The sequence below is a fragment of the Gymnoscopelus braueri genome, assembly GCF_963280865.1.
Source record: "Gymnoscopelus braueri genome assembly, chromosome: 13".
NCBI classification, from domain to species: Eukaryota; Metazoa; Chordata; class Actinopteri; order Myctophiformes; family Myctophidae; genus Gymnoscopelus; species Gymnoscopelus braueri.
Genome location: NC_137615.1, coordinates 11,070,836 through 11,096,684, shown reverse-complemented (window position 1 = coordinate 11,096,684; position 25,849 = coordinate 11,070,836). Strand labels below are relative to the sequence as shown.

Sequence of the window (25,849 nt, the reverse complement as noted above, 5' to 3'; positions counted from 1 at the left end):
AGTGTTTCAAAGTGTCCAAAAATAACAATATTTAACTATAATAACACTCCACAATCATAAGCAGTGGAAACCCTTGATCCACAGCCTGCGGTCCACAATCACCATCAAACCTCCAGCTTCTTAGACGTTTGCTCACCTCTGATCAAAGTTAGGAGCCCTTGCATGAACTTAGTTGTGATCATCATGTACGTACAGTATGATGGTTTTGACTCTGACCTTTCTTTTTGCATTGTACCACATTATCTTACATCACAACTATGTTGACACAGTTGACACAACTATGTTGACACAGTTGACACAACTATGATAGAAGATTTCTCATCAAGATATCACCGTAATGGAAAGAACTGGTAGAACTTGATCTGCACCTGACCTCAAGTAACACTGTCCTCCGATAATAACCATACAGTATGATATGACTCGCACCCAAATGGCCCTTTGCTCATGTAATGTGTGATGGAAGCACTAACTGTACTGATAAGAACCAATTATTGAAATCCCAAATATGGAATAGACCACATTTAATACCTGTCTTAGCCTCCTGGCAGTCTTAAGGTTTTCTTCAGAATAGGTAACCTCTTTAAGTTTAACCCTGGCATCCCCATTTTGGGCATGTCATTATAGGTTAAAGGGTTAGTTCAGATTTTTTGAGTATTTTCTGTAGGAAATACTTGCCATTAATGTAGTGGTTGCAAAGGTATTAATTGATTGCCCGAGTCCCGTGGTCAGAGTTATGGTCCGGTTCTGATGAATATGAAGTAGTTCCGGTACAATGTTTGTGTCCAGAATCACTACGCCGCGGCAGCCTACTCCCGCACAAAATATATGACACAAAAAATAGTACCATGTGACAGAGGGGTCGAAATTGAACGAAACCTGCACTATATGGTAGAAATAGGTCAACAATACAAATGACGCTAGTTTTTTAAATTAATACATTTTTAATGAGCGGCCCCCACCAAATCTACTAATCTACCGGAACTACTTCATATTCATCAGAACCGGACCATAACTCTGACCACGGGACTCGGGCAATCAATTAATACCTTTGCAACCCCTACATTAATGGTAAGTATTTCCTACAGAAAATACTAAAAAAATCTGAACTAACCCTTTAAGTAAATAAATAAATAATTAGAAACATTTCTGAAATGTTTTGAAAATACCAGATCTACAATCTCTCAACATGTCATGATGTATTGTGTTGTGAGCTTGTAGGTAAAAAAAAACAATATTGATCACTTTTGTATGTCTGTGGCAAAAATATAATGCCCTTAATAGACCACTGACCCTAACATATTGCTGGCTTACTAACATGCATGCACACTGATCAACGTGTTTGTGCACTGAAAACGTGTGTGCTGCTGCTGCTATAATAATTAATACAATAGCGAAACCAAATAATATTAGTTTTAATTAAGAACGTGTACCATCATCACATGACTCCGATCCAGAGATACTAATATGTACCAATTTGTGTGACTTTTCAACAATATTTGAAAGGAGGACTAGCAAAAAGTGTATTTGGAAGAAAACGTGAAATGGGGAAAATCTAGCCTGGCACAAATGGCCAGGGCCTATATTTGGAGTTGCATCATAATCCAAGGCATCCAGAGATTTTGATTGTTTGACCTACGGTTTAAGAGTTATTGATGCCTTTGTGTGTTTTTAAACTTAAAACTTTGTATTAGTTGTGTCCTGGGGAGGGGGGGTCTCTTAGTATTGCTTTGAATTTGATCATTTTTACCTTTTTCTTGACTTTTTATGCCATGTAGCACTTTGAAATTTGTGTCAAATATAAAGTGCATTACAAATAAAATGTATTATTATTATTATTATTATCTTACTACTATCTTATCTTATCTTATCTCACTATCTTATCTTATCTTACTACTATATAATTGACAAAAGCTCCGAAAGCTCGTGCGCGATTCGCAAGCACAGGATCACTCCACATGCCTCCAAGACCCGCCACAGACTGTTGATCAGAGCTATGGCTATGTTTTAGGCATCTTACCCCACCTCGATCAGTGATCAGACTCTCGGCTTAATTGATTCTCTGATTTGCCTATCAGACCCTCAGCCTGATCTGGCAGGTTGCCATAGCAACCAGATACAGGAAGTCTGAGCTCTTTATCACATGACCGAGGTTGGGAGGTTGGGACTAGAGGTTAGGGCCGCAAAGAAAAGCGGGGAGGGAGGAGAGGAGAGAAGAGGAGCCGAGAGGAGAGGCCAGAGGGGCCGGACTTCGCATGACGTGTGTGCAGAGTGACTATAGGCCAGTGCTGTCTGGACGGATCGGGCCTAGATGTGAGGGCCGCAAAGCGGCACTCACATCTAGTTATTATTATTATTATTATTACATAAAATGTATTAAGAGTTATAGGCCAAAACCTGAAGCAGGCTGTTATAGCGCCACCATGAGGCCGATTTGAAAGAACTGGTGCAGAGGTTCTTCCTTGGCCTACTGAGAGTGTGCATACAGTTTCATGCTGATCAGTCCAACGGTGCCGGAGATTAGCTGTTTACAGATGGACATAACAATGTGTCCTTGCATAGATTGACTTTTCAAAGTTAAGGAGGCAAAATGGAATGAGTCTTTCCCAACAAAACATGGACGAACCTGGACCAGTGAGCCAATGAATGGGGTTTGATCAAGTCCTATCATGACTAGTTAGATCTGGCCCAGAATATCACCTTATTTCAACTAACATACGCAAATCCTATAGAGAAAATATATGTTTCCACTGAAATCTCCTAGACAGGAGATAACTAAATTGTTGTAATAGTCAAATCACGTATTTTAAAATCCTGGCTTGTTCTTATTCAAAGTGGGATTATTTGCCAGCTTTTGTGACACAATACAATAATTTGCACAAACTGATAGTATATATAATTTACATATTTGTAGCCTTTTTATAGTTTGCATTGCCCTCCTTTCACTTCTGGTTTTATTACATTCTTAATTTAATTTAATTAAAAATACGTAACGTTTTTTAAATTAAATTCTTAATTTAATTTAAAATATATAAAGGTACTTAGACTGTTTGATAGAAAACTGTAATGCTGCTGCTATTGCTTGGTGCTGCTACTTCTGTTTTGTATAGGTGTCATAGTTTTTTATGTGGTTGTATTTTATGTTTTGAGGACCACAATGGAAATAAGGGTTTTATTTTGTTTTTATGCTCCGTGATATTGTGTGTTGTTATTGTCATGGAAGGGCTGATGTTCTTTTCCTTTTATCACCTAATAAATTCATTCATTCATTCAAATAACTGGGAAGGTCACTAAATCCACTACAAACAGTTCACAGAAATTCTACAGTGATAATAAGTGGTAATTTACTTACCTTGAATGGGTAGGACGGTTGTAGGAAACAAACTAAAGCCTCATTTATACTATAGCATGATGGTCACTCGCAATAAAGAACTGATCAACACGATAGGAATGCATCATGTAGTGAAAGCAACACTTTTGTCCCACTTGCATTCTGAAATTATGAGTCAGACAAATATACTGTAGTAATATACTGTAAATATACTGTAAAAAAACCTCCAAAAAACAGACTTAGGTCTTGGACTTAAATGCTTGAATGTAGAAGTATAGGATTTGGCTGAAGTGAAAAATACACATCTGAGTCTGAGATACATAGCTGAAGAGAATATACTTAACCAATTAAACCCTACACTTTGTTGACCAAGGACCCCCAGGGGTCTGTATCAAATCACCAGTGCCGGCCCTGAGGAATTTATTGTCCTAGGCAGGATTTTACCTTGCGCCCCCAACCCATAGCCTATTATTTAATAATAAATAAGGCTATTTCACAAACACAAATAACTTGGACATTGTGTAAAATTATACAATAACCAAATTAAAATTTTGGCATTTAGCAGACGCTCTTAATCCAGAGCGATTTACAGTAAGCAACATAAACACAAGGTAATACATCAAATGCATAGAGATAATGTAGTACATATATACATTGAAACTGTACAAACTATTAGGATGCCAGGTCAACAAATTAACCTGGCATCTGTCTAAATAACATGCTATCTAATTTACATTTTAACGTTTGCATAAGACTGCATGGTCGTCAAGGCTAGAACATTTAAAACAAAACTATTATATATTATTATAAATGAATTTGCATTGGGCGTTATCTAAGTAGATAGATGTCTTGCACGCATGCATAGAGAGAGAGAGAGAGAGAGAGAGAGAGAGAGAGAGAGAGAGAGAGAGAGAGAGACGTTTGTGCATTGTGCACGCATGTTTGTGTAAAGTATGTTATACTGTGCTGTACCATTGCAATTAATAAACAGGTTTCTGCACATCTAGGGATGAACACAGCACTCTTACATTATGTGGAATGCATCCTTCAACCAATACAGGTCTTACCGGTATCTTATCTAGTTTGAGACACTTGAGGTAACCATCACATGGCTCTAGCTGACTCTTATCAGTTTATGAATCTCAGCCGTGCATGTTTCTTTTAAAGTGGTTTTGCACCCTGAATGCCACACACCCGGTTATGTTTGTAAACAAGAAACCTGTCTATAGCCTACTGTACATCCTCTGTGTTGCCCACAGAGAGTGAAAAAAACGAGAACGTAGAACACAGTAAAAAATCCTCAGTGTTAATTCAACTCTGCGACTGCCACACTGTTCAAACTGACAGCGAGCTGCGGGCGGTCAGATACTTATGAAAGAGAGGGGTGCATTATTGGGGCGCACCTAACTTTTAGTTTTTCAAATACTTAAAATGTACAAATTCGAGGGTTCTTTTGGATATTTTGTGTTCTATAAACAATACACAAATGTGCATATTTTTCATAAAATGTGTTACGATTACTGTACCCTATATATTAATATGTAAATATGTGATTGCTCACTGGCATGGATACAATTTAAATGATCAAATTTTGTTTTTGTTATTTGTCCATGCTCCAACAGTTTCAGTATGTTATTTGAGCCTAAAATATCCAAATAATAGACCATATGATTACTTGAATACTTTTAACATAGTTTGCCAAAAGTACATTGGTGCAGTTATACAATAATGCTAAATGGATAACACAAAATGCCCTGGGGGCTTGCTTCCATTGTGGTCCTATGAATTCAATTCATCAAGACGTACACTATAAAGACATACAATACTACAAGAAATCATCAATACTAGGAGCAATTAAAGTATATTTACAGAAGAACAGTGTGTTTCTCCTCCATTAGTAACGAGGAGAAATTAGGTGGGGATTAGCAGCACTTTATTATAAACAATACTTACATTAGGGCTGTACAATTAATGAAAACTATTCAAAAATCATGATTTACAGTTTCACAATTACGTAATGTCACACTACTCGTGGCAATAAAAGAAAAACGAATTAATTAATGGGTTAGCTGTTGCACTTTCCCCTCTCCTCGCCAGTACACAAGGTAAATAACCAGAACATTGTTTAAGCCAATAAACTGTACAAACTATTAGGATCCATCAGGCTCAGCAGAGACACCATTAAACAGCCATCAGCCATCAACCATCCATCAGGCTCACAGAGACACCATTAAACAACAGACCCAATTACATAGGCTCAAAGTTTACCTAAGATACAAAGACTTTATTTGTCACGTTGAAATGTTGGTGCGGCAGACTGTGCCAGACTGTCCTAACAATGTCCAACATACTGTAAATACTACATAATATAATAGTAGGTAATAAATGATACAAATAAAAAGTTATAATACAGGTCAAGGTACTACTACTGGTAGTTGGCCCAATACAGTATGTAATGAAGTGTGATTAATTACTGTGATAATATGCAGCGATATTGTTTTTTGTCATAATCAGCCTTAATGTATACTTCTCTCTTCAACATTTATGCACACTGCACTGTACTACTTTTAGAGTCTCCATTTCATTCCCGCTTTAGTGCACTCAACAGGAATTCCACACACCTCATACAAGTAACAAGGAAGAAGAACTGGAACATACTTTAGATTTGCTTAGATTGCGTAACAGTCTGTGAAACTGGTTAGTTAGTGTGTGTGTGAGTTCCGTTTTTTTGGGTGTATTGAGACACACACACACACACACACACACACACACACACACACACACACACACACACACACACTTGCTTAAGGTTGTCCATCGTGTCCGATGATGACACTCCATCTCTACTTCTTGTGAGTCCACCTCATGTGGCTGTGTAGCCCGATTCGTCATCCACACTGTCTGCCACAAGCAGAGCAGGTAAAGGCACTGACTGGGGGTGTGTGGTAATGGCTTCATGTCTCCTTTGTACAGGGTCCATGCTTCACAGCTGTAGAGGAGGGTTGTCATAACAACAGCCAGATACCTTACCTTAGTATGGAGCTTAAGGTCTTTGTTCTGGAAGACCCTTCTCCTGAGTCAAACACACACACACACACACACACACACACACACACACACACACACACACACACACACACACACACACACACACACACACACACACACACACACACACACACACACACACACACACACACACACACACACACACACACACACACACACACACACAGTTATTATTAACCAAGCAAAATATATACACTAAAATACCAAGTTTGCACAGAAATGTCTGAAACTGGTGTTATTGTCATATACATAATCATACACAGAAGCCTATACTGCATAGTGATTGATTGATTGATTGGAAAATGTATTAGGCAAAAAGAATGTAAAACACAATTACATTTATAATACTTTTGTCTAAAAGGTCTGTCCAAAAAGGTCCTTGCGGACTTGTTTCCATTGGGGTCCTTGGTATTCATTTCATAGACATATATAGTAGCAACCAAACAGTTCAAATATCAACATAAAAATACAGAAAATAATAACACTATGTACAAAAAAGCAAAAAGCATGAAAAAACTAAAAATATGTACAAAAAAAGGGGGGGGGGGGGGGGCGTCGACTGTCTACCGGAAAACTGGTACTACCTCCTCTTTTGGCCTCCAGAAAGATGAGGGCCTGAGGGTTGACAAAAGAGGAAACTCTTTTGACCACCTTTGTTGCCATGCTTTCACCTGTCAGGTATTTGTCAAGAATACATCCCAAATAGGTAATCTCTTCTTTGCTAGAAATTCTGGGAAATTCTTATGTGCCCAGAATGAAGCTAACAATTAGATACAATATAATAAAGTAGAAATTAACAATAGCATGTAAATGAATCTAGAAATTGGATCATATAATTAAAAATGAAATTAGGGTAGTAAATAGCTCATGGAGCAGGATTCTCTCATTATGAATGTACAGTGTTGTGTACACACACACACACACACACACACACACACACACACACACACACACACACACACACACACACACACACACACACACACACACACACACACACACACACACACACACACACACACACACACACACACACACACACTAAGCTTTACTTAGCTTAGCTTACTTGGCTCCTTAATTACTTACTTATGAATGTCTGTAGCTTTATTGCAATTAAAAACAAAAACATACAACAAAAAACCTTTCCTCCTGGAAAATAATAATTCATGAAGTTGTTTTCTTCTACCTGACAAGTGGACACCCGTCCAGCAGGGGTCCTACTTTCTTCCCCCCATGTGTTAAAGCCTTTGTTTGGGGGGGAAGTGACGTAAACGTTTGTCTTTCTCCTGATTGGTCGACAGGCTGGAGTCAAAGGTTACGTATATTTGGCGCTCTCGGGGCTGGCGCGGTTTTCCAAAGAATAAGCATACAGTCAGAATAACATGGATGTTATGGCCGTTCCCGGGATAACTTGGACTATATGACCGCAACGCTTTGGACGGTAACTTCACTGTAAGTGTTATTTACACGCTGGAGGTGTTTGTAAAGCTCTATGTTGTCCCTGTGCGACGCTACGGGTTGTTTGTTGTCAGGAGCGAGGTATTGACCCAGTCTGCTGCATTGAGAGGGTTTCATGTAAGGTACTTACTTAGCAAACAGTGCTACTGTAGCTCCATGTTTCATATTGTACATGATTTAACCTGGCTGGCAGCAACCTAACATACAACTACAACACAGCACTGAACTGTAATAAACGTGTTGCTGTTTAACACACACACAGCAGGGAAGGAGAGTAAAGGACCGAGCAGAACGTTCTGTGCAGTTGCAGCATTTGTTTTGTACTGTTTGTTCTCTGACACAGGGCTGTCATTTGCCACAGCAGCTAACGCTGCTAACTGTGCTACACTAACAGAGCACCTTTCATGCTGTATTGAGGAATTTCATGTTTTAGATTTATGTGACTGATGGAGTCAAAGAAGGTATTACTTATGGCCTTAACAGGGATCCCACAGAGTGACACAAGGTATTCCTCATGCTTCTGGAAACACTGGAGGCAATGTTTTTAATTGATCTGGGCTTTATGGAGTGAAATCAGTCTGGTACTCAGGCTATCTCTGTGTTATTATTGTCTGTTTTGTAACATGTTCCTCTATCTATCTATCTATCTATCTATCTATCTATCTATCTATCTATCTATCTATCTATGCTCATTTTTGAAAGGATGTAATGTTTCTGAAATATCAGTATAAGTTGTCCTTGAATGATTGATTTGTGGAATGTGGCTCTTCTTGTGTCAAATGTGAAGTCGCCTGATATTTGGGCACATTGTTTTTCTAGGGTTAATATAGCCTTGGATCAAGACTATCATATAATATGTATTTTATCGATTTTGAAATACAAAAGTAAAGGTCAGACTCGATAAAATACATCTATGATAGTCTTGATCCAAGGCTAGGGTAAATATAGTATTTGATATCTAATAATACTCCCGTTATGTGTGCTCACTGCTGATGTTAGCCAGACAAAATCATTCTTATTGTTTTAAAAGATTGACTGATCTTTCCTCACCAGGTCTGTTAAAAGTATGGCAGGTGTTGTGGCGATGGCATCTGGGATTGAGGACTTTGAGTCTCAGGTATGTTTAATAGTTTCTTTATTATGAATTGTGTGGAATGCAATGCACCTGCCCCCCTTTTGGCTGCAAGATATAATGATAAATCTAACCTCAGAAATCCAGGGAAGATGCCAATCTAAATTGTAAGTGGCAGAGTCTGTGGTGTTTCTCTTCTCTATAATGTCTGTCTATATTGATGCTTTTGTTTTTGCACACCTTCAAAAGCACATTAGCCAAAAATAGCAGATCTACAAGCTTGTAGATCTGCTATTGTAGAGCTATTGTAGATAGATTTACTCATTACTACTTAGTTAATACCCTTGTATTATAACCTTTAGTACCTTACTTATTAATGTATTATACCTCGATATGTTGAACATTGTTAGTAATAGTCTGGCAGAATTTGCCATACCAACATTTCACTGCTTGTATGAGCATGTGACAAATAAAACCTCTTGAATCTTGCAAAGTGGCCCAACTATCATGCATTGTGAGTCTTCATTTCCCCCAGCTGTAGTCTGAAGACTCACCTCACCCCCCAGCATGTCACTCTTCCTATATGCCTTCTTGCCATCTTTTCTTTAGATTGATGCTAGTCTGCTTTTTTGCATTTTGGGGGTTTTCCTTGTTAAGAATGTGATAGAGATACCATGCTATTTAGACAGCACTATCTGCTATCTCTGCACTGTATTTATGTGATTATTTACCTTGCTGTTCATTGACTAGAGCTCATGCTTACTCTGTTTATTCCAATCTCACACTTGTAAGTTGCTCTGGATAATTGTAAATTGTTCATATTTGTATTTGACATTCTTTTCTGCTATCTCCACAGCCTTGTAAGAAATCCCGCAAAGATGGCGGCAGTCCTGTTGTCAAGACAATCACAAACTATTTCTCACCTGTCCCCAAGCCTGTGGAGAAGCCTTTCTCTCCGCCCCGCTCCAACAACATCATGGACTACTTCAGCCGAAAGACTCCGTCATCCACAGAGAAGACCACTACGCCAGAGCAGTCCAAGGAGAACTGTCAAAGGCCTCAGTCTACGGAAAAACCTGCCACTCAAGCGGAACGTGTTAAAAAGCCTGGCAAGGCCGCCCAGAAGCAAGGAAGGAAGCGTAGCAAGGCTGCCAGGAGACTTCAGGATTCTGAGACTGTTGGCTGCAACGAGGAGAACAACTGTCTGGTTATAGAGGACTCCGAGGAGTCCGGAGGAGATGGCCCAGACTTGGCAGGACAGTCGGTCAGCACCCGTGGCATCCTGGGTAGCGACACGGCAGCTCTGCTGGCCCAGCTCAGTGCTGAGGCTTGTGTGGGACACACCAGCTCGCGGGGGAAGAACGCTCAGAGTGTCGGCATCGAGAAGGTCAAAAAAGATGAACAACATGAACAATCTCAAAGTAAGGACCACGTGAAACTCGAGTCGAAATTGAACTGTAATGGCGTGTCACCCGTTGCACCTTCGAAAGATAAGTTAAAAGCGACCAAGCGTGCTGTGACAAAACGCAGCAGAAAGCATCAACAGGAGGATCCGCCACTAGAGACGACAGAGGTGACAGAGACGGAGCAGTCTTTATGTAATGTTAGCATGGAGGTCAATATGGGCGATGCCTCTCAGCTAAATGGCAGCACAGTCACCGTCTCCTTTGAGGATTTCCTGCAGAGCCAGAGCCAGGGGGAGGAAGAGACAGAGGACAAAGGAAAAGAGGAGAGTAACGTTTCACCAGAGGAGATGGAGATGAAGCAGTTGGGTGTTTGTAAAGCTGATGGACAAGAAGCCTCTGGGACAGCGTCATCTCTTCAGCAGGTCTCGCCCCGTACCCTCACTATTCAGGCCGAAGTCCACGCTGTCTCGCCCAGACACGAGCCAGTCAAGCCTGCAGGAAAGATGGCCTCGGTGTTCAGCAGGAGAAAAGGGTCTATAAGCCCAACTCGGGTCGAGTCATCTCCTCAGATTGAGGGCAACGATGAGCCCCCCGCCGCTGCCGCCCTACCAGTCAAACGGAAATCCAACGTGGTTATCCAAGAGGAAGACCTGGAGCTTGCAGAGCTCAGTCAGCTTGCAGAGGTCGACGGTCAGTCCACCACGGCCAAATGTAGTCAGGCTGAGAGGAAGCAATTCATGTCCGCCTTCAAGCAGCCCAGCGTAGAAGGGGCCGCCAAAGCCAAACCTGGGAAGGGACAAAGCAAGCAGAAGCAGCCTGCAGAGGAGACCACCGAGGCTGTTGAAAAGGAGGATGATGAGGATGTCATAAGTGTGCCCTCAGTTGAGCAGCCCCCTGTTTCTGGTCCAGAGAAGAAGGGAGCTAAAAACAAAGCGTTGAGAAAGGGGAAGAGGAGGCGCCAAAAAGATGAAGAGACACTGACAGACCCTGCATCTCCTGTTGCGTCTGCAGTAGCTGTTGCCCTGAACGAGCAGGCTGGTGATAAAGAGACGGAGCCGGCGAGCCCTTCAACTCCCTCCAGCAAAGCTGTGAGGAGAAGGAGACCCAGAAGAGAGGCGTCCCTCAGAGAAGCACCTCAGGCCAAGACATCCACCCCGCCCCCTGCCCGGAAGACCAAAAGGAGCAAGGAGAGAACAAAGGATGCTGCGTCATCCCAAGACAGCCCTGTCCAGATGTCTACTCCAAAAACACCCAGGTCCAGGTTCAAGGCTGAGATGGTCTGCCCGGCTGATGATCAATGCAGCCCTATCAGGTGAGAATGTCATGATTTAGAGCAGCGGAGCTCAACCTATTCTGGATCAGGGCCCACTTGAAAACCTCGAAAGCATCCATGACCTCAGAGCATGTTCATAATCAATTGATTATGTTCAGCATCACAATGAAAACAAAATCTTCAAGGTTTTAAATAAAAGAATACCATGTAATCTTTTTTTTACATAAATGTTTTAATTTGAATGTTATATTATCATTAAAATCTTAGTGTTTTGCCAATTATTTGGGGGCCCACTTCCAATATGCCCTCACGGCCCTCCTGTGGGCCATAGCCCCCAGGTTGGGAAACACAGATCTAGAGCCATTAATATAGTTGAATAGCATTTCCAGTGTTGGTGTGTGTCAATGTGTGTGTCAATAAGCTTTTTTTTCCCCTTAGAATGAAATTCACCAGAGTCCTTCGAAATAGATCTGTGTCAGAGGGTGGAAGTGACGTTGAAATACTCAGTCCATTGGCTACTAAGGTAAGGATTTCTTTAATACTGCAGGTGACCTCTTTAATTCAGTGAAAATCTTTCTCAATACATTATACGCCAGTTCGCCAGCTTAGATCCTCGGATTGGGCCCTCCTGGATCCTCCCACAACACACTTTGTCACACGGGGGGACCGGGCCTTTTCGGCCCGGGCACCGTTGCTCTGGAATGCCCTACCCTTGGACCTTAGGTTAGCAGAGTCAGTGTCCTCTTTTAAATCGCTTTTGAAAACACATTTGCATATAAAGTGTTTTTCCTAAGGATTGTTTTATGGACTGACTTTAAATGCCGTTTTTATGTTTTTGTTTATGTTTTCTTATGTTTTCTTATTTTATTCTTTCTTTTGCTGATGTTTGCGGTTTTTAATCATGTATGTAAAGCACTTTGTAACTTTGTTTGGAAAAGCGCTATACAAATAAAATTCATTCATTCATTCATACATCTGTACATATAACAACTTCTCCCTCTTTCAGACATCAGAAGCCTCTAAGAGGAGAAAACGGGCCAAGAAGTTGGTGGAGAAGGCCAAAGTGATTCAGCAGGGTAAAGAATCCACTGCCAAGGATACCAGCAGCTTACGTCGGTCCTCGCGTGCTCAGGTGTCGACCAAGAAGATCTACCACGAGGACGAGGTACTAGACGACACACACACAGTATAATCCACAATTTTAAACTTTAACCACAGCTGTGTAAGTCTTAGAAATAACATACTAGTGTGATGTGCAACATGACATATAACATTCATGATCTCGACTTCAAGATGCAAATGAAACCAGTACATTTGCATCAAGTCTGCTTGCTGCTTGTTTTCCAATCTCATTGCTAATGAGATGGTTTTGTTTGGTCAGAATTCACTCATTTGCATGGAGGACGACTCTACTCCGAAGATAACACCGGAGAAGAGTAAATCCCAGAAAAGGATGCGCAGCATGAATGACGTCCTGGGGAAACCCGCACCTGTCAGCAAGGACACCAAGCCCGCCACAGGTAGCCTTTCAGTCCACCTCACATTTAGTATTCAACATTTCATTACAGTTCGGGGGCAGCGGTGGCCTAAAGGTTAGAGGAGAGTTGCCAGTTCGATTCCCCACCCAAAAATCTGGGTGGGGAAGTGAATTGTCACCACTCCTCCAACACTGCTGAAGTGCCCTTGAGCAAGGCACTGACTGAAGCCCCAACTGCTCCAGTGGAGCTGCTTAGTGGCCAACAGTATAAGACTGGTGGTTGTACTGGTCAGCTCCCAGGTTTTAGTATGTGTGTCTGTCTGTGTGTTTCTATGTGCAGGGCGTTTCTGAAAATGAGCACTTCTACTCAGCTACTACCCTGGGTAAAGAAAAAGAAAAAGAAAAGAAAAAAGGAAGGCGTTGCTAACCAGAGTTGCATTCTTCCATTAGGCTCCAAAGTGGCCCCGCTGTTCCAAGGGAAGAAGGCACCGAAGCCGTCTGCGGTAGTGTCCATCCTTGACGACAGCAGCCACGAGGGCTCTGACAACTCGCAGGACGACGAGCAGTTCAGAGCGCGCAGGGACTTCCTGAAGAGCGGCCTGCCTGAGTCTTTTAAGAAGCAGATAGCAAAGACCACGGCCACCAAGGAGGCCTACTCCCTGTCCTGCTCCTACTTCCAGCCAGTTGTCCACGTGCTGCAACCGCCAAAAGGTAGGCTATTCAACAGCACTTGCAACCGAGTGTCCCTATTTTGGGCATGACAGTCATATGCAAAGATATAAAAAATATTTTTCTAAAAATAGCACCCAAAAAAGTGGATGAAGTATAAAATAGGGCGAAGTAGAAATTAGTACTACTGCTTAACAGGTGGATACATAATGTCGTCATCAGTCTGAAAATGGGGGCGGTAGCTGAATGGATAATAATAATACGTCAACCACATAGTGTAACTGTAACATCGGCAGTTTGATTCCGACCGAGGACCTGTGTAGCATCTATTGTAGTTTGTCATTCCCCTTCTCTGTCTTCAATTAGCCGTCTCTACTATCGTATCAAAATGAAAACGATGACTGCCCTAAATAAATCATCAATTATGAAAAAACTGTTAAAATGATTTTGCTGGTTGATCGTCATTTGTGTTCTGCTTCCGATAGACTGCTCTCTGTGGAATCTTCTGTGGCCTGAGTCTTCTCTCCTACGCCACCTGAAGGAGCTTTGGTGTCTTCTAGTAACCCGTCCACTGCCATCTCTGCCACCTCTCTCGTCCTGCTGGAAGACGGAACCAGCCTCCAGAGCAGTGTGTGAAAGGGTAGGAGAAAACGCCTTGTTCTAAGAGTCGTGTTTCTTTAACCCATTAAGACCTGAGGCCGATTCTACAAATGCCTTCTATGTCAGTAGTTCTCAAATTTCTTTGTAATTCAAAATTATTCAACATTTTTCAAACACTTTAAGATTGTTCAATTTTTTTTAAAACAAGCAGATGTACAAGCTCGCAGTGCGGCACAAAGTGATGCACTGTGAGCTTGTATATCTACTATTTTGTAGCCAATGAAATGCTAAAATCTAAAATGACACAGATTCCTGGTTTAGTTTTTTTAATAATCATTTATTTTTGTTTGTTTGTTTTTTCAGTTTACATTTAGACAAGACTACAACAGACTCGGACCTAAATGCACATACAGACATACAAAACAGTGTACACACAGATTCCTGGTTTTAATGGGTTAAATAATCTTCATTAACTGAAGGACTAGTCTTTAACTTTATCTGGCTTTTATCAGGGTTCTTCTGGCTGGAGAGCAGAGTTCTCGGAGTGTGTCCGTCAGCTCCTGATGGAGGAAGTCAGAGCATCTAACCCTCCGTTCCCTGTTCAGAGCTTCTTCACTCGCTTCCTGAAGAGGCACAGCGAACATCTTCAGCTCTGCACAGCTTCAGGTCAGAATGACGAGGAGAGACCAGCTTCTGTTGAATTTAGCTTCACTTCGTTCCCTCTTGGAATCTCAGTATAGCAGTACGGTTTAGAACTTTGTCAGTCATTTTCTATTTGACTATGTTGTCCCTAGATCCATTCAGTGAGCAGTCAGCCAACAAAATAGCTACAGTAATTTATAGTAAAATAAATAAAAGCACTATGCTCACAATGTATTGGTAACTGTGTTTATCCTACAATTTGATGGTCACATTTTCAACACTTAATACTTTTTTTTATACTTGGTTGTACATCGTTTGTTGCTCCGAAAATAGCTTCAGTGTGACACGGTGTGAGCTTGTACTGTGATCGGCTATTTTTGGTGTGAGAGACCGGCGCACAACTAAGTATTAAAAGTCTCTAAGGGCAACCTGTGATATGCCCCTATAATAACATGGAATCAATTGAATTGCTTTAGCTATTAGTCTGAACCGTGCTGATCTTTATGTGGTTCAGAACCAGAGGCAGTGGTCAGCGTCGCGCCAGCCCAGCCAAAAGGAGGGAAGCGGAAGAGGCTCAACGAAGGGGAAACGACAGGCAAAGTGGCTAAGAAGCGGAGATCCAGCCGATCGGAGGAGGAGCAGCAGGCCTCGACGCCCGAACCAGAGCCATGTAAGAGGAGGGGTCGTATGAGCCGGGTCCAGAGGCTCCAGATGGAGGAGAAGGAGGAAGAAGAAGAGAAACCATCCACTCCGCTCTGCTCCCTGGATGACTCTGTAATTGTGCTTGATTCCTCACCTGTGGGAGGGAGCACAGGGAAAGAAGGTGAGCTAAAAACCTCCCAATCAGCACACTAAAGGTGCTGTCATCTGCCATAGCACCTGGGATGGTGATGTTGGGATGTTACAGGAAACTTAACAACTTAAGTCCTATATACTTTTTACCGTAAATACCCGTTCTACATGCTCAAGCTTGTATTATACTTATATTATTTTGCTACCCAGCACCTGCTAAATGTTATGAATGTTCAAGGTTCAAGGTGGTTTTTATTGTTAAAGGCTATGTACAGGTTATAAGAGTAAAAATTACTTTTGCTCAATAGCAGCAGCATTACACCAATTTTGCCAGAAGAGGGCAATGTAACACATAACTGTTAGCTCACTTTCTACCCAATGTGCCTCTTTGAGATTTTCAGTTAGTATCGACATAACAGTTTCTGTGTGATAACGCTGCGTTGTTCATTTAGCGGGCGTGAAGGACGATGTGCTTTGGACTGAGAAGTATCATCCGCAGCACTCCAGTGACATCATAGGAAACACCGCCTCAGTTAGGAGGCTTCACAGGTAAGTGAATATCTGCTCTGATATCACTGTAAAGTGTAGGACCCACATTTTGAGCAACTCCAGTCCTATATTTTTGAAGCAAACATTTTGAACTCAAATCGTTGCTTCTGGGGGTCCCTGGAACAAAATATTTTGAGATGGGGGTCCACGGCCAAATACATATAATTTTGGGGGTTCTTCACATGAAAACGTGCACCACTGATATAACAAGTTGCTCAACATGCATTTGTAGAATCGGGATCAGGTCTTAATGGGTTAAAGCAACTGACATTGCCATACATTGAGCCCCTAACTCTCACTAATGGGATTAAAATAATGAAAGAGAAAATTACACTGAAGGTTTAACACACACTGCGGCAGAAGCTTTAACGTAAAATAAAGAAATCAACAAAGTGAAAACTAGAGGAAATTTAAATTGGTCTATTGGTGGTGCTAAAGGAAAGGCCATGGCAATCCAGCTAAGTAGTGTTTCAGATAACCTTTTTTGGGACCAAAGTGTTGGAAAGACAGACAGACAGACATTTCCTTCTTTAGATCCCTCCTGCTTGCGGGGCTAAAGTGCCTCTGAACACATTTAGAAGTTCCAGCCAATGTGATGGTGCATTAATAATTCTCTAATGTGTCCCGTTTTAACAGTTGGTTAAAGGAATGGAAACTCCGTGCCGACCGAGAAGAAAGAAAGAAACAGAAGGACAAGAAACCAGAGGACGGCGGCAATGGTAAGAATACTCTGCATTAGTTAACTTGGTCTCCTCACATGAACGATTTTAATACAATCATTGAGGGTGGGTGGGGGGGGTATGTTTGACCATAAATAGTTAAAGTGTAGCACATTTTCACAAATGTTTTAAAATAGTTAAAATAGCCGATCTACAAGCTCACAGCGTGTTGTGATGTAATGCGTTGTGAGCTTGTAAATTGGTTATTTTCACAATTTTTGCATGACATCGAAGTATAAAAAAGGATTGAGTGGTTAATCAGAGTAGGCTAATTGATTTAGTTGATTATTAAAACAAAAAATTGTCATGTTAATTCGTTGAAAAAGATTATCGATTATTCGATTAATTAGAAAGTATTCCTTAGAATAATCGCTAAGAAAATAATGGATAGTTTCTGCCCTGCTGTAGGTGCAGTCCATGTATGCTCAGCCCTACTGAAGGTGTAGTCCATGTATGCTCAGCCCTACTGTAGGTGTAGTCCATGTATGCTCAGCCCTACTGTAGGTGTAGTCCATGTATGCTCAGCCCTACTGAAGGTGTAGTCCATGTATGCTCAGCCCTACTGTAGGTGCAGTCCATGTATGCTCAGCCCTACTGTAGGTGCAGTCCATGTATGCTCAGCCCTACTGAAGGTGTAGTCCATGTATGCTCAGCCCTACTGAAGGTGTAGTCCATGTATGCTCAGCCCTACTGTAGGTGTAGTCCATGTATGCTCAGCCCTACTGTAGGTGTAGTCCATGTATGCTCAGCCCTACTGAAGGTGTAGTCCATGTATGCTCAGCCCTACTGTAGGTGCAGTCCATGTATGCTCAGCCCTACTGAAGGTGTAGTCCATGTATGCTCAGCCCTTCCTTTGTGTCCAGATTCTGACTGGGACGGCGGAGAGGAGGGAGAGGACATGATGACGTGCAACACGCTGCTCATCACTGGACCCACTGGAGTCGGCAAGACGGCTGCCGTGTACGCCTGCGCCCAGGAGCTGGGCTTCAAGGTACATCATAACCCATTCATCGGTTTATTTATTCCAGTGGCTCTCAAACGTTTTAATTTCAAGGACCTTCAGTTTTGTATGCATTAGGCTACAGACGCCCATAACTCTAGAGAGTTCTACACATATTTGGTTCCATTTGTTTACTATTGGAGTTGCAGACCTTTCACGGTCCATTTGGTTTAATTATTCAGCTGGGGACCCCCTGGAACCCCTTCATGGACCCTTGGGGGATTATAGTTAAGTTAAATACATAAAAGGATAGAAAAGAAAGTATGTGGGGGGAAAGGGAGGGGGAACAATCGGATGAAGGTGAAAACCATGCATCCAAGAAACAAACAATAAAGCACGCACATCCACTCACTAAAAACCAGGTGCTGGGCTGAGGTCAGAATCCAAAGAGAATAAAGTCTCCACACTGTATCAGACTTATAAAGCCGGTAGGCTCGAAACGTCACATCCAATGATGGTGTAAAGGAACCGATACATCTTTTTAGCTTTGGAGCATGACCCACTGTGTAGACTTTATTCTCTTTGAAATGCTTGCATCCATCATGGGTTCTCAATCCAAAGAGGCTTTATTGGCATGAGTAGCTGATAGCAGCATGTTCTCTCTCTCTCTCTGCTCAGGTGTTTGAGGTGAACTCCTCGTCCCAGCGGAGCGGTCGCCTGATCCTGTCCCAGCTGAAGGAAGCCACCCAGTCCCACCAGGTGGACATCCAGGGGGCCAGCGCCTACAAACCCACCTACTTCAACAGCTACGCTGTCAGCAGCAGTGCCGGCTCCGCCAGGCTCGGCTCCTCTCCCAGTATGTTGCTGTTATTATTACTTTTACTATTATTATTCATATTCATCTTGCGATTATTATTATCCTCCTCTGATAATGATACTTTATTTAACCCATTAAGACCGAAGGCCGATTGTAAAAATGTCTTCTAAATCCTAACAGTTTTCTGAAAAACGTAGTTGCTATATCAGTGGTGCTCAAACTTTTTCATGTCAAGGGCCCCCAAAATTTACCGTATATATATTTGGCCGCCAACCCCCATCTCAAAATATTTTGTTCCAAAAATGTTCGCTTTAGAAATATATATATTTGCACAAATTTTCAAAATGTTTCAAAATTAGCAGATCTACAAGCTGAGCTTGTACTTCTGCTATTTTTGAATAGCAGAAGTATAAAATGACACCGATGCTTTCCCGGATTGAATGGGCTAAAGGCATTCTTGCTTCACTGGACAGACTCTTATGTTATTTTTGCCCAAGTCGTTGAATCTGTATCAGGTCATAACAGATGGTCCTTAAAGGATAGAGACATAATATGATCTTACTTAATAACGTAATCTTTCTCTTTCCATCCTCCAGGGAAGGTGAACTCTCCTCGCAGGGTGGTCTCCTCTCCCAGGAAAGCCCCCCAGTCCCCCAGAGGTGCCAAGAGAGGAAATCTGGCCCCCACCATCTTGGCAAACTTCTTCAAACAGCCAGTCACCAAGGAGCCTGCTAACACAGAAAAGACTAAGAAAACGGGTATAGTAATTATATAAATAGATAATCTAATCAAAATTGTGTCATTTTTGTTTAGAAAAATAAACTGTTTATGTGAACTGATGGATGTATTTGGAGTCAACATTGAACATTCTAGTAATCAGTAATAATGTCTTATGGAAATTTTTGTAGGCTAGTTAGTTAGGTAGCAGTCTAACAGCTGTTTCACTGATAGTTTGCTGTTCCCCAGGGCAACGGTTACAACCAGGAAGTTTACAAAGGAAGTTATTGTTTACTGCCTGAATTGGTCTGTAAGTGTAATAGTAATAATGTTAAAGGTAAATGTATCTTCTATTTCCTCACACACAGTCCCTCCCAAGAAACCATTAAAAGAGAAGGAGACAACCAGTAAGTCTAAAGAGCTTGCTGTCAAACCCCCCGCGGCCACCGCTAAACCCACTGGCACCGCTAAGGCCACGCCCACCGAAGAGCAAAGCAAGAAGACCGCCACCTCTCTGATTCTGTTCGAGGAAGTGGACGTCATCTTCGACGACGACTATGGGTTCCTGGCGGCCATCAAGACCTTTATGACCACCACCAAGAGACCGGTCATCCTCACCACCAGCGGTCAGTTTTAGCCCACGCAGTCTTGACAGCGTTGGTCGTATGGATACAATAGATGGCCTTGTTGTAGTTTATTGGCTCTTGACTTACGCCAGATGTTTTGTTGCTTTTAGATCCGAACTTCAGCACCATGTTTGACGGCTGCCTCGAAGAGATCCATTTCAAAGCGCCCTCAGTGGTGAGTGAACTTCATAAACTTGTAAATCACATCTTCACTTTCCCCACATCGGTATCATGAATGAATGCCACGGTGAACCTATTTTATACTTTGTCATACGACGGTGTCACTTGAAAAAAGCCATTTGTCAAGCTCACAGCTTCGTGTATCGATGTGCCCAAAATACAGACATCAGGTTGAAAGTAGTTAATTTGTGTGATAATAGTGCTGCTTCTGACCAATTCTCTCTCACCGTGGTCCAGGTGAATGTGGGCAGCTACCTGCAGCTGCTGTGTCTGGCCGAGGGCACGCGGACAGATCCCCAGGATGTGCGCAATCTGCTCACGCTCAACGGCTGTGACATCAGACAGAGCCTGCTGCAGCTGCAGTTCTGGACACGCAGCGCTGGGGGGCGCCACATAACCAGGCCACCAGCCCGCACGGACAACTCCGGTAAGAAGACGGGGCTTGAGGGAGCTTTGTACCCTTGAAGGGAATTCTAATAAAGGGAGAAAAACTAGAGTAGACCACATTGGAACAAACGTGTAGAGCGGTATTTCCGGGTAGAATATGGATATTTACACAATATAAAATAAAGTCCCCAGATCATTAGCTATGTCTAGTTTGATATTTAGAACAAAATAGTATATTTTTTATACTCAATAACAATATCATCAAGTGTCCTGTTCTTCCAGATATAAGGTTAATGATTAATACTGCTCCAATGCGACGCTGCTGCCAGAAATAACTTTTTGATTGTGGTGGTGATGTCATGATGATTTGGTCTTTACAAACATATATACAGTACGCATATTCTAAATGAATAAGTCTCACTTTGCTTGTTCCCCGGCCTTTAAAATCAGACACGAATGCAGAAGTGAAGCCTGAGGATCCTGCAGTGGAAGCAGCCATGTCCACGCTGCCTCCCTGTGAGAGCGGCTGCACAGAGAGCATGCTGGGCCTGCTGAATATCGAACCTGACAGAGACATACAGCAGCTGCTCAAGGTGAGGTCTTTATTTTTTTTGCGTTTTACCCCCTTTTCTCCCCATTATAGTTGTTATGCCAATTAATTCCTCCCCACACACATTTCTGTGTTGTCACTGCTGTTGTATCCTACTGTCTCACCTGCCAGTGAGGAGCCTAGACACCCGGAGGACGTAGAGCCTTGGTTGGTCTCACTTGGTTGGTCTCACCTCCCCGCTGACAGGTGCCGCCCCCAGCCTGTAGGAATACATGCAACATGAATGCACCCTCCCCACCTTCCTCCCTTGAACACGGGCCAATTGTGTTCGTATAGACGCTCCACAAAGCCGGATGCACCGCGGTGGATTCAAACCCACAACCTCCGAGGTGGTGGCCACCCGAGCACCCTGCAAATGACAAATTACTCATTTATTCTGCCAGTGTAGACTAGAGAGACAGGAAATTGAGCAAGGGCAGAGAAGGAAAGACAATGCAACACCGGTCTTCAGTCGTAATCAAACATTAAGTGTTGCGACTACGATGGTGACACAGTATCCGGCAGCTCCAGTGACTGTGAACCCCAGATACCAAGTAGTTATTGTGCAAGAAAATAAATGTTGTGTTTAAGCCTCCTAGTATTATTTTTTTAGTTTTTTGTATAAGTGACTTTACAAACAAATGTCTACTCTATTCTAATTCTAATGATGTTTTGCATCCACAGAGTCAGTGTTCAGACGAGGCGTCGCTTTGCTGTGATTTGCTAATGGACAGTAAACGGAGGACGGTAGATCTGCTCCGCTCCAACATGGAGACCCTTCTGCCCCTACCCCTGTCACAGCTCACCCCCCGCACCCATGCACCACAGCAATCGGTATCTACCACTCAGGACCAGGCTATGGTCTCTACCACTCAAGACCAGGCTACGGTCTCTACCACTCAGGACCAGGCTACGGTCTCTACCACTCAAGACCAGGCTAGCGTCGAGCCGCAAGAGTTGGACCCACCGTCCCGCGCCAGGCTACTGCAGGCGTCGGAGTCCTCCGACGGTTTGGACGAAGCGAGTCCGGTCAAATTGTCCAACAGGATGAAGAACAAGAGACAACAGCACTGTCTGCAAAAACGGGACCGGCTGGACTCCAGCTCAGACTCCGAGGATGACTTCCTCTCTTTGTGCCGCAAACCGCAGGGCGCCCCTCAGACAGAACAGTCATCCGAAGAGCCGCCCGTTCCAGATGTGAGCGACACACAATCGGCTCCGGTGAAGAAGGCTCCGGTGAAGAGGGTGCCGCTAACCCCTGATCAGAAGAGGAAGGCTGTCCCAATCTCCTGCTGTCTGGGCTCCATTGCCGAATTCTTAGACCACATGTCCTACCTCGACTCCTCCCTGTCCCGCCACACGTTGGAGGCCGTCGAGGCTCACAGAAGGATGCTCGGCCTCCCGGCCTGTGCTGAAGTGAGGGCCGGAATGACGGATGAGCCCAGGGTGGAGATTAACAGCTGGGTGGAAGGAGAGCGGGCGCTAGAGATCCAGGCTGCTGTGGAAGCCCTGAGCTTCCGGAGGTGCCAAAGCGGGGTGGCGGAGGCGTGGAGGGAAGCCCAGGAGCTAGAAGGGGAGCTTGGGAAGGAGGCTGCAGCAGAGCTCACACTGCCCGTGGCTCCACACCGAGAGGGCTTCAGCCTCACTCAGGACAGCCCTTGTCAACCCATGTGAGTGTTTTATTTATTTATTCGCACACTAAAAAAGTGAGATTTTCTTTTGCTTGTAGGTCGGCTATTTTTGGCGAAGATACTTTTATGTAAGATGAAAAAAGTGGGGGACTCATGTCAACTAAGTGTATATATACGGTTAAAGTGGATAAGCCATAAAGTGAAGGTTGGGGGGACTTTTTCTTCCAACGAAGGAATGTAACTTGCAATAGTGTAATATAGCAATAGTAACAGAAGGTTGGTATTTTTCGGACCACCGAAACGACATTGAAGATTGATTTCCAAAAAAACAAACACTTAATTCCTTCCTCTTCTTAATCTGATCGGCGCAGTCATCATGTTTAAGGGTAGTAGCTGATGCTTGGTTACACCGATCACATATGGGATTAGAAATGTGTATCCAACTTTACCTTAGATGAGTAACGATGAATATAGCTTAACCAGTTGAACCACAGATTGGCCAGTCTTAACCAAGAGGTGTTGGCTGTTCTGTGTTCCTTCCAGCAAGCTCCAGAAGAGGAGGGAACTGATGGAATGCCTGCTTTCCAGAGGAGCGTTCGGTACTCTGGGCAACAGGCCTGCCGCAGCAGTGGAGTACCTACCCATCCTACGCACCATATGCAAATCGGAACAACAGAAAGAACAGGACAAAGTGAAACGGAGGTGAGCAGCACACAGAAACCACTTCTTGTGGGGTTGTGCAGAGGTAACACGTTGTGATTCACTGTGGGGAGGATGTGGCCACATCTTCTTTCTTAGCGGCCACATTGTCTTTCTTAAGAGGATGTGTGTCATTGGCATATATGAATAATACTGTTCGCTTGCAAAATATGTTAAAGTGCAACAGTGATTTTGCAGGGCATGCAAAATCCCCTGTGCGAGTGTTGACATTTCTACTATCGAGTTACGTATAATGAAAAGCCCCTTTGGCCTTCATGCGATACCTAATCTCAACCAATAGTGGTCCTACTTGGCCACAGGATCTGATTTTCTCACTAAAAGAGCAAGTAGACCAACAACCACTGAAGTTGTATTAACATTCTCTACCATACAGATTGGTCAAAATAATGTTACACACACACACACACACACACACACACACACACACACACACACACACACACACACACACACACACACACACACACACACACACACACACACAGTTATTGATTGCAGCTTTAAAGGATTTTAAATGACACAAAATGATGAACATTTTCTGTTCCTGCAGGTTCCTGCACTACCTGGATGGCATCCACCTGGGTCTCCCCAAGAGCACAGTCCAGCTCCTGGCTGAGGACTTCCCCTGAACCGGACAGACTTAACAGCGATGTCTTTATAGTCATACAGAAACCTTAAGTGAGACTTGGCCTTTCTGTGTCCTGTGTTTGAGGGTCCTTATAAACAAACCTCTTGAACTGGCATAAAGAACATTTTTTACAGCCCTTGAGAGAAGTTTCCTCGTGTGTGTGTGTGTGTGTGTGTGCGTGTGCGTGTGTGTGGAGTATAATGGATGAAAGATCTGACTGTAGCATGAATCTGCATTGTTTGTGTTGTGAACCGGACCTTAGCATCAGATGAGTTGGATCCATGCATTTCTTTTTTTTTAAATAATTTTTTTGGGCTTTTTCTGCCTTTATTGATAGGACAGTAGGCTGACAGGAAATGGGGAGAGAGATGGGGGGGATGACACACAGCAAAGGTCGTCAGGATCGGGAGTCGAACCCGCGACACGCTGTCAAACTGGATTACCAGCATATAATATATGCTGGTAATCCAGTTTGACAGCGTGACAGGCGCATACCATATTATGGTATGCGCCTGGACCGCTAGGCCAGCGGACGCCCCGGATCCATGCATTTCTGTGTATAGCCACCAGTCTAGCTCACCAAGAGTTTTGTCCAAACCATTATTACATATAGCCTACTCCCTACTATGTTTTACAGATAGTCTTCCCAATCTGAAGCCCCTCCATTCTGAGTATAGTACAAACAAATTATTAAAACATTTTCAAAAATAGAGAAAATATAAGCTCACAATGCATCGTGATGCTGTGTGAGCTTGTAGATCTATTCGTCATGCAACAAAGTACAGTATATACAGTAGGCCTTAAGTGGTCCATAGGCAAACAGCCATGGGTTCACTCAATGTTTGGCTTGTATTCTGTTCCCTTCGATAACACCTCTTTTTGATACAATCTTTCTGGTGCTTTGATATTTTGCTGTAATTATTACTGCTTCATATAAGTTTGTAATATAAAATGGTATACGTGTATTGTAAAATAATTTTAAGTGTAGTGGGATTTGTAGCTACATTTTTCTATTTGCTTTGCCGGTGTGCAAAGCATTTTTATAAATAGTAATTGCTTTTGGAGAGAAAATGTGTATCGTGAATGACACTTGTAACCTGTAAAATACACTTTGATTTTAATTTTGTACACAGGCTGTTAAATACACCTTTCAGAGTGTCCTGAAGGATCTCTGTTCTAAAAACTAATTAATAAAAAGCACCAAAAGCAGGCACAGCTTTTGAAAATAATTTCCTGTTCCACAATGTACACTTTTTTTTGTTCATAAAAACACTGCCACATTCATTACAGCGGGATTTTGGTTTTTTTTCTCCCCTAAATAAAGGTTTGTCACAAAAAGGTTTTCATTTTAAGTTTTGTGTGTTTTTCAGAGGTGCATTAAAATCAGTGTTAATTTAGCCACATAACTCTGAGAAATGTAACTCAGGATTGTATTGATTATAATATTTAATAATAGACAAATACACAGTAGGCCTATATTACAATATGATAAACTATAAGAAATTAAGTTACAATAATATATACCAAATGAGTTTTTAGAGAGGAGTAGCAGCCAAATGA

At 42.6% G+C, this 25,849-nt stretch overlaps 1 protein-coding gene across 2 annotated transcripts; it reads left to right on the top strand.

Annotated features, from left to right (window-relative positions):
* Positions 1–7,726: 7,726 nt before the first annotated feature.
* atad5a (ATPase family AAA domain containing 5a) lies at positions 7,727–25,616 on the top strand. Of its 2 annotated transcripts, none has more exons than XM_080447983.1 (22): positions 7,727–7,838; positions 8,909–8,972; positions 9,784–11,645; positions 12,045–12,129; positions 12,613–12,771; positions 12,988–13,126; positions 13,534–13,794; positions 14,238–14,392; positions 14,865–15,018; positions 15,509–15,817; positions 16,239–16,335; positions 16,972–17,054; positions 17,900–18,045; positions 18,673–18,850; positions 19,408–19,569; positions 19,897–20,154; positions 20,265–20,329; positions 20,572–20,761; positions 21,172–21,314; positions 21,995–22,980; positions 23,485–23,643; positions 24,212–25,616. In XM_080447983.1, exons 2-22 carry the CDS (start codon positions 8,922–8,924, stop codon positions 24,288–24,290), a joined length of 5,721 nt encoding a protein of 1,906 aa, XP_080304109.1. In that variant the 5' UTR covers positions 7,727–7,838; positions 8,909–8,921; the 3' UTR covers positions 24,291–25,616. The 2 variants fall into 2 exon arrangements, with proteins under 2 accessions (XP_080304109.1, XP_080304108.1); XM_080447982.1 differs by having other exon boundaries at positions 7,757–7,849; positions 17,918–18,045.
* Positions 25,617–25,849: the final 233 nt, after the last annotated feature.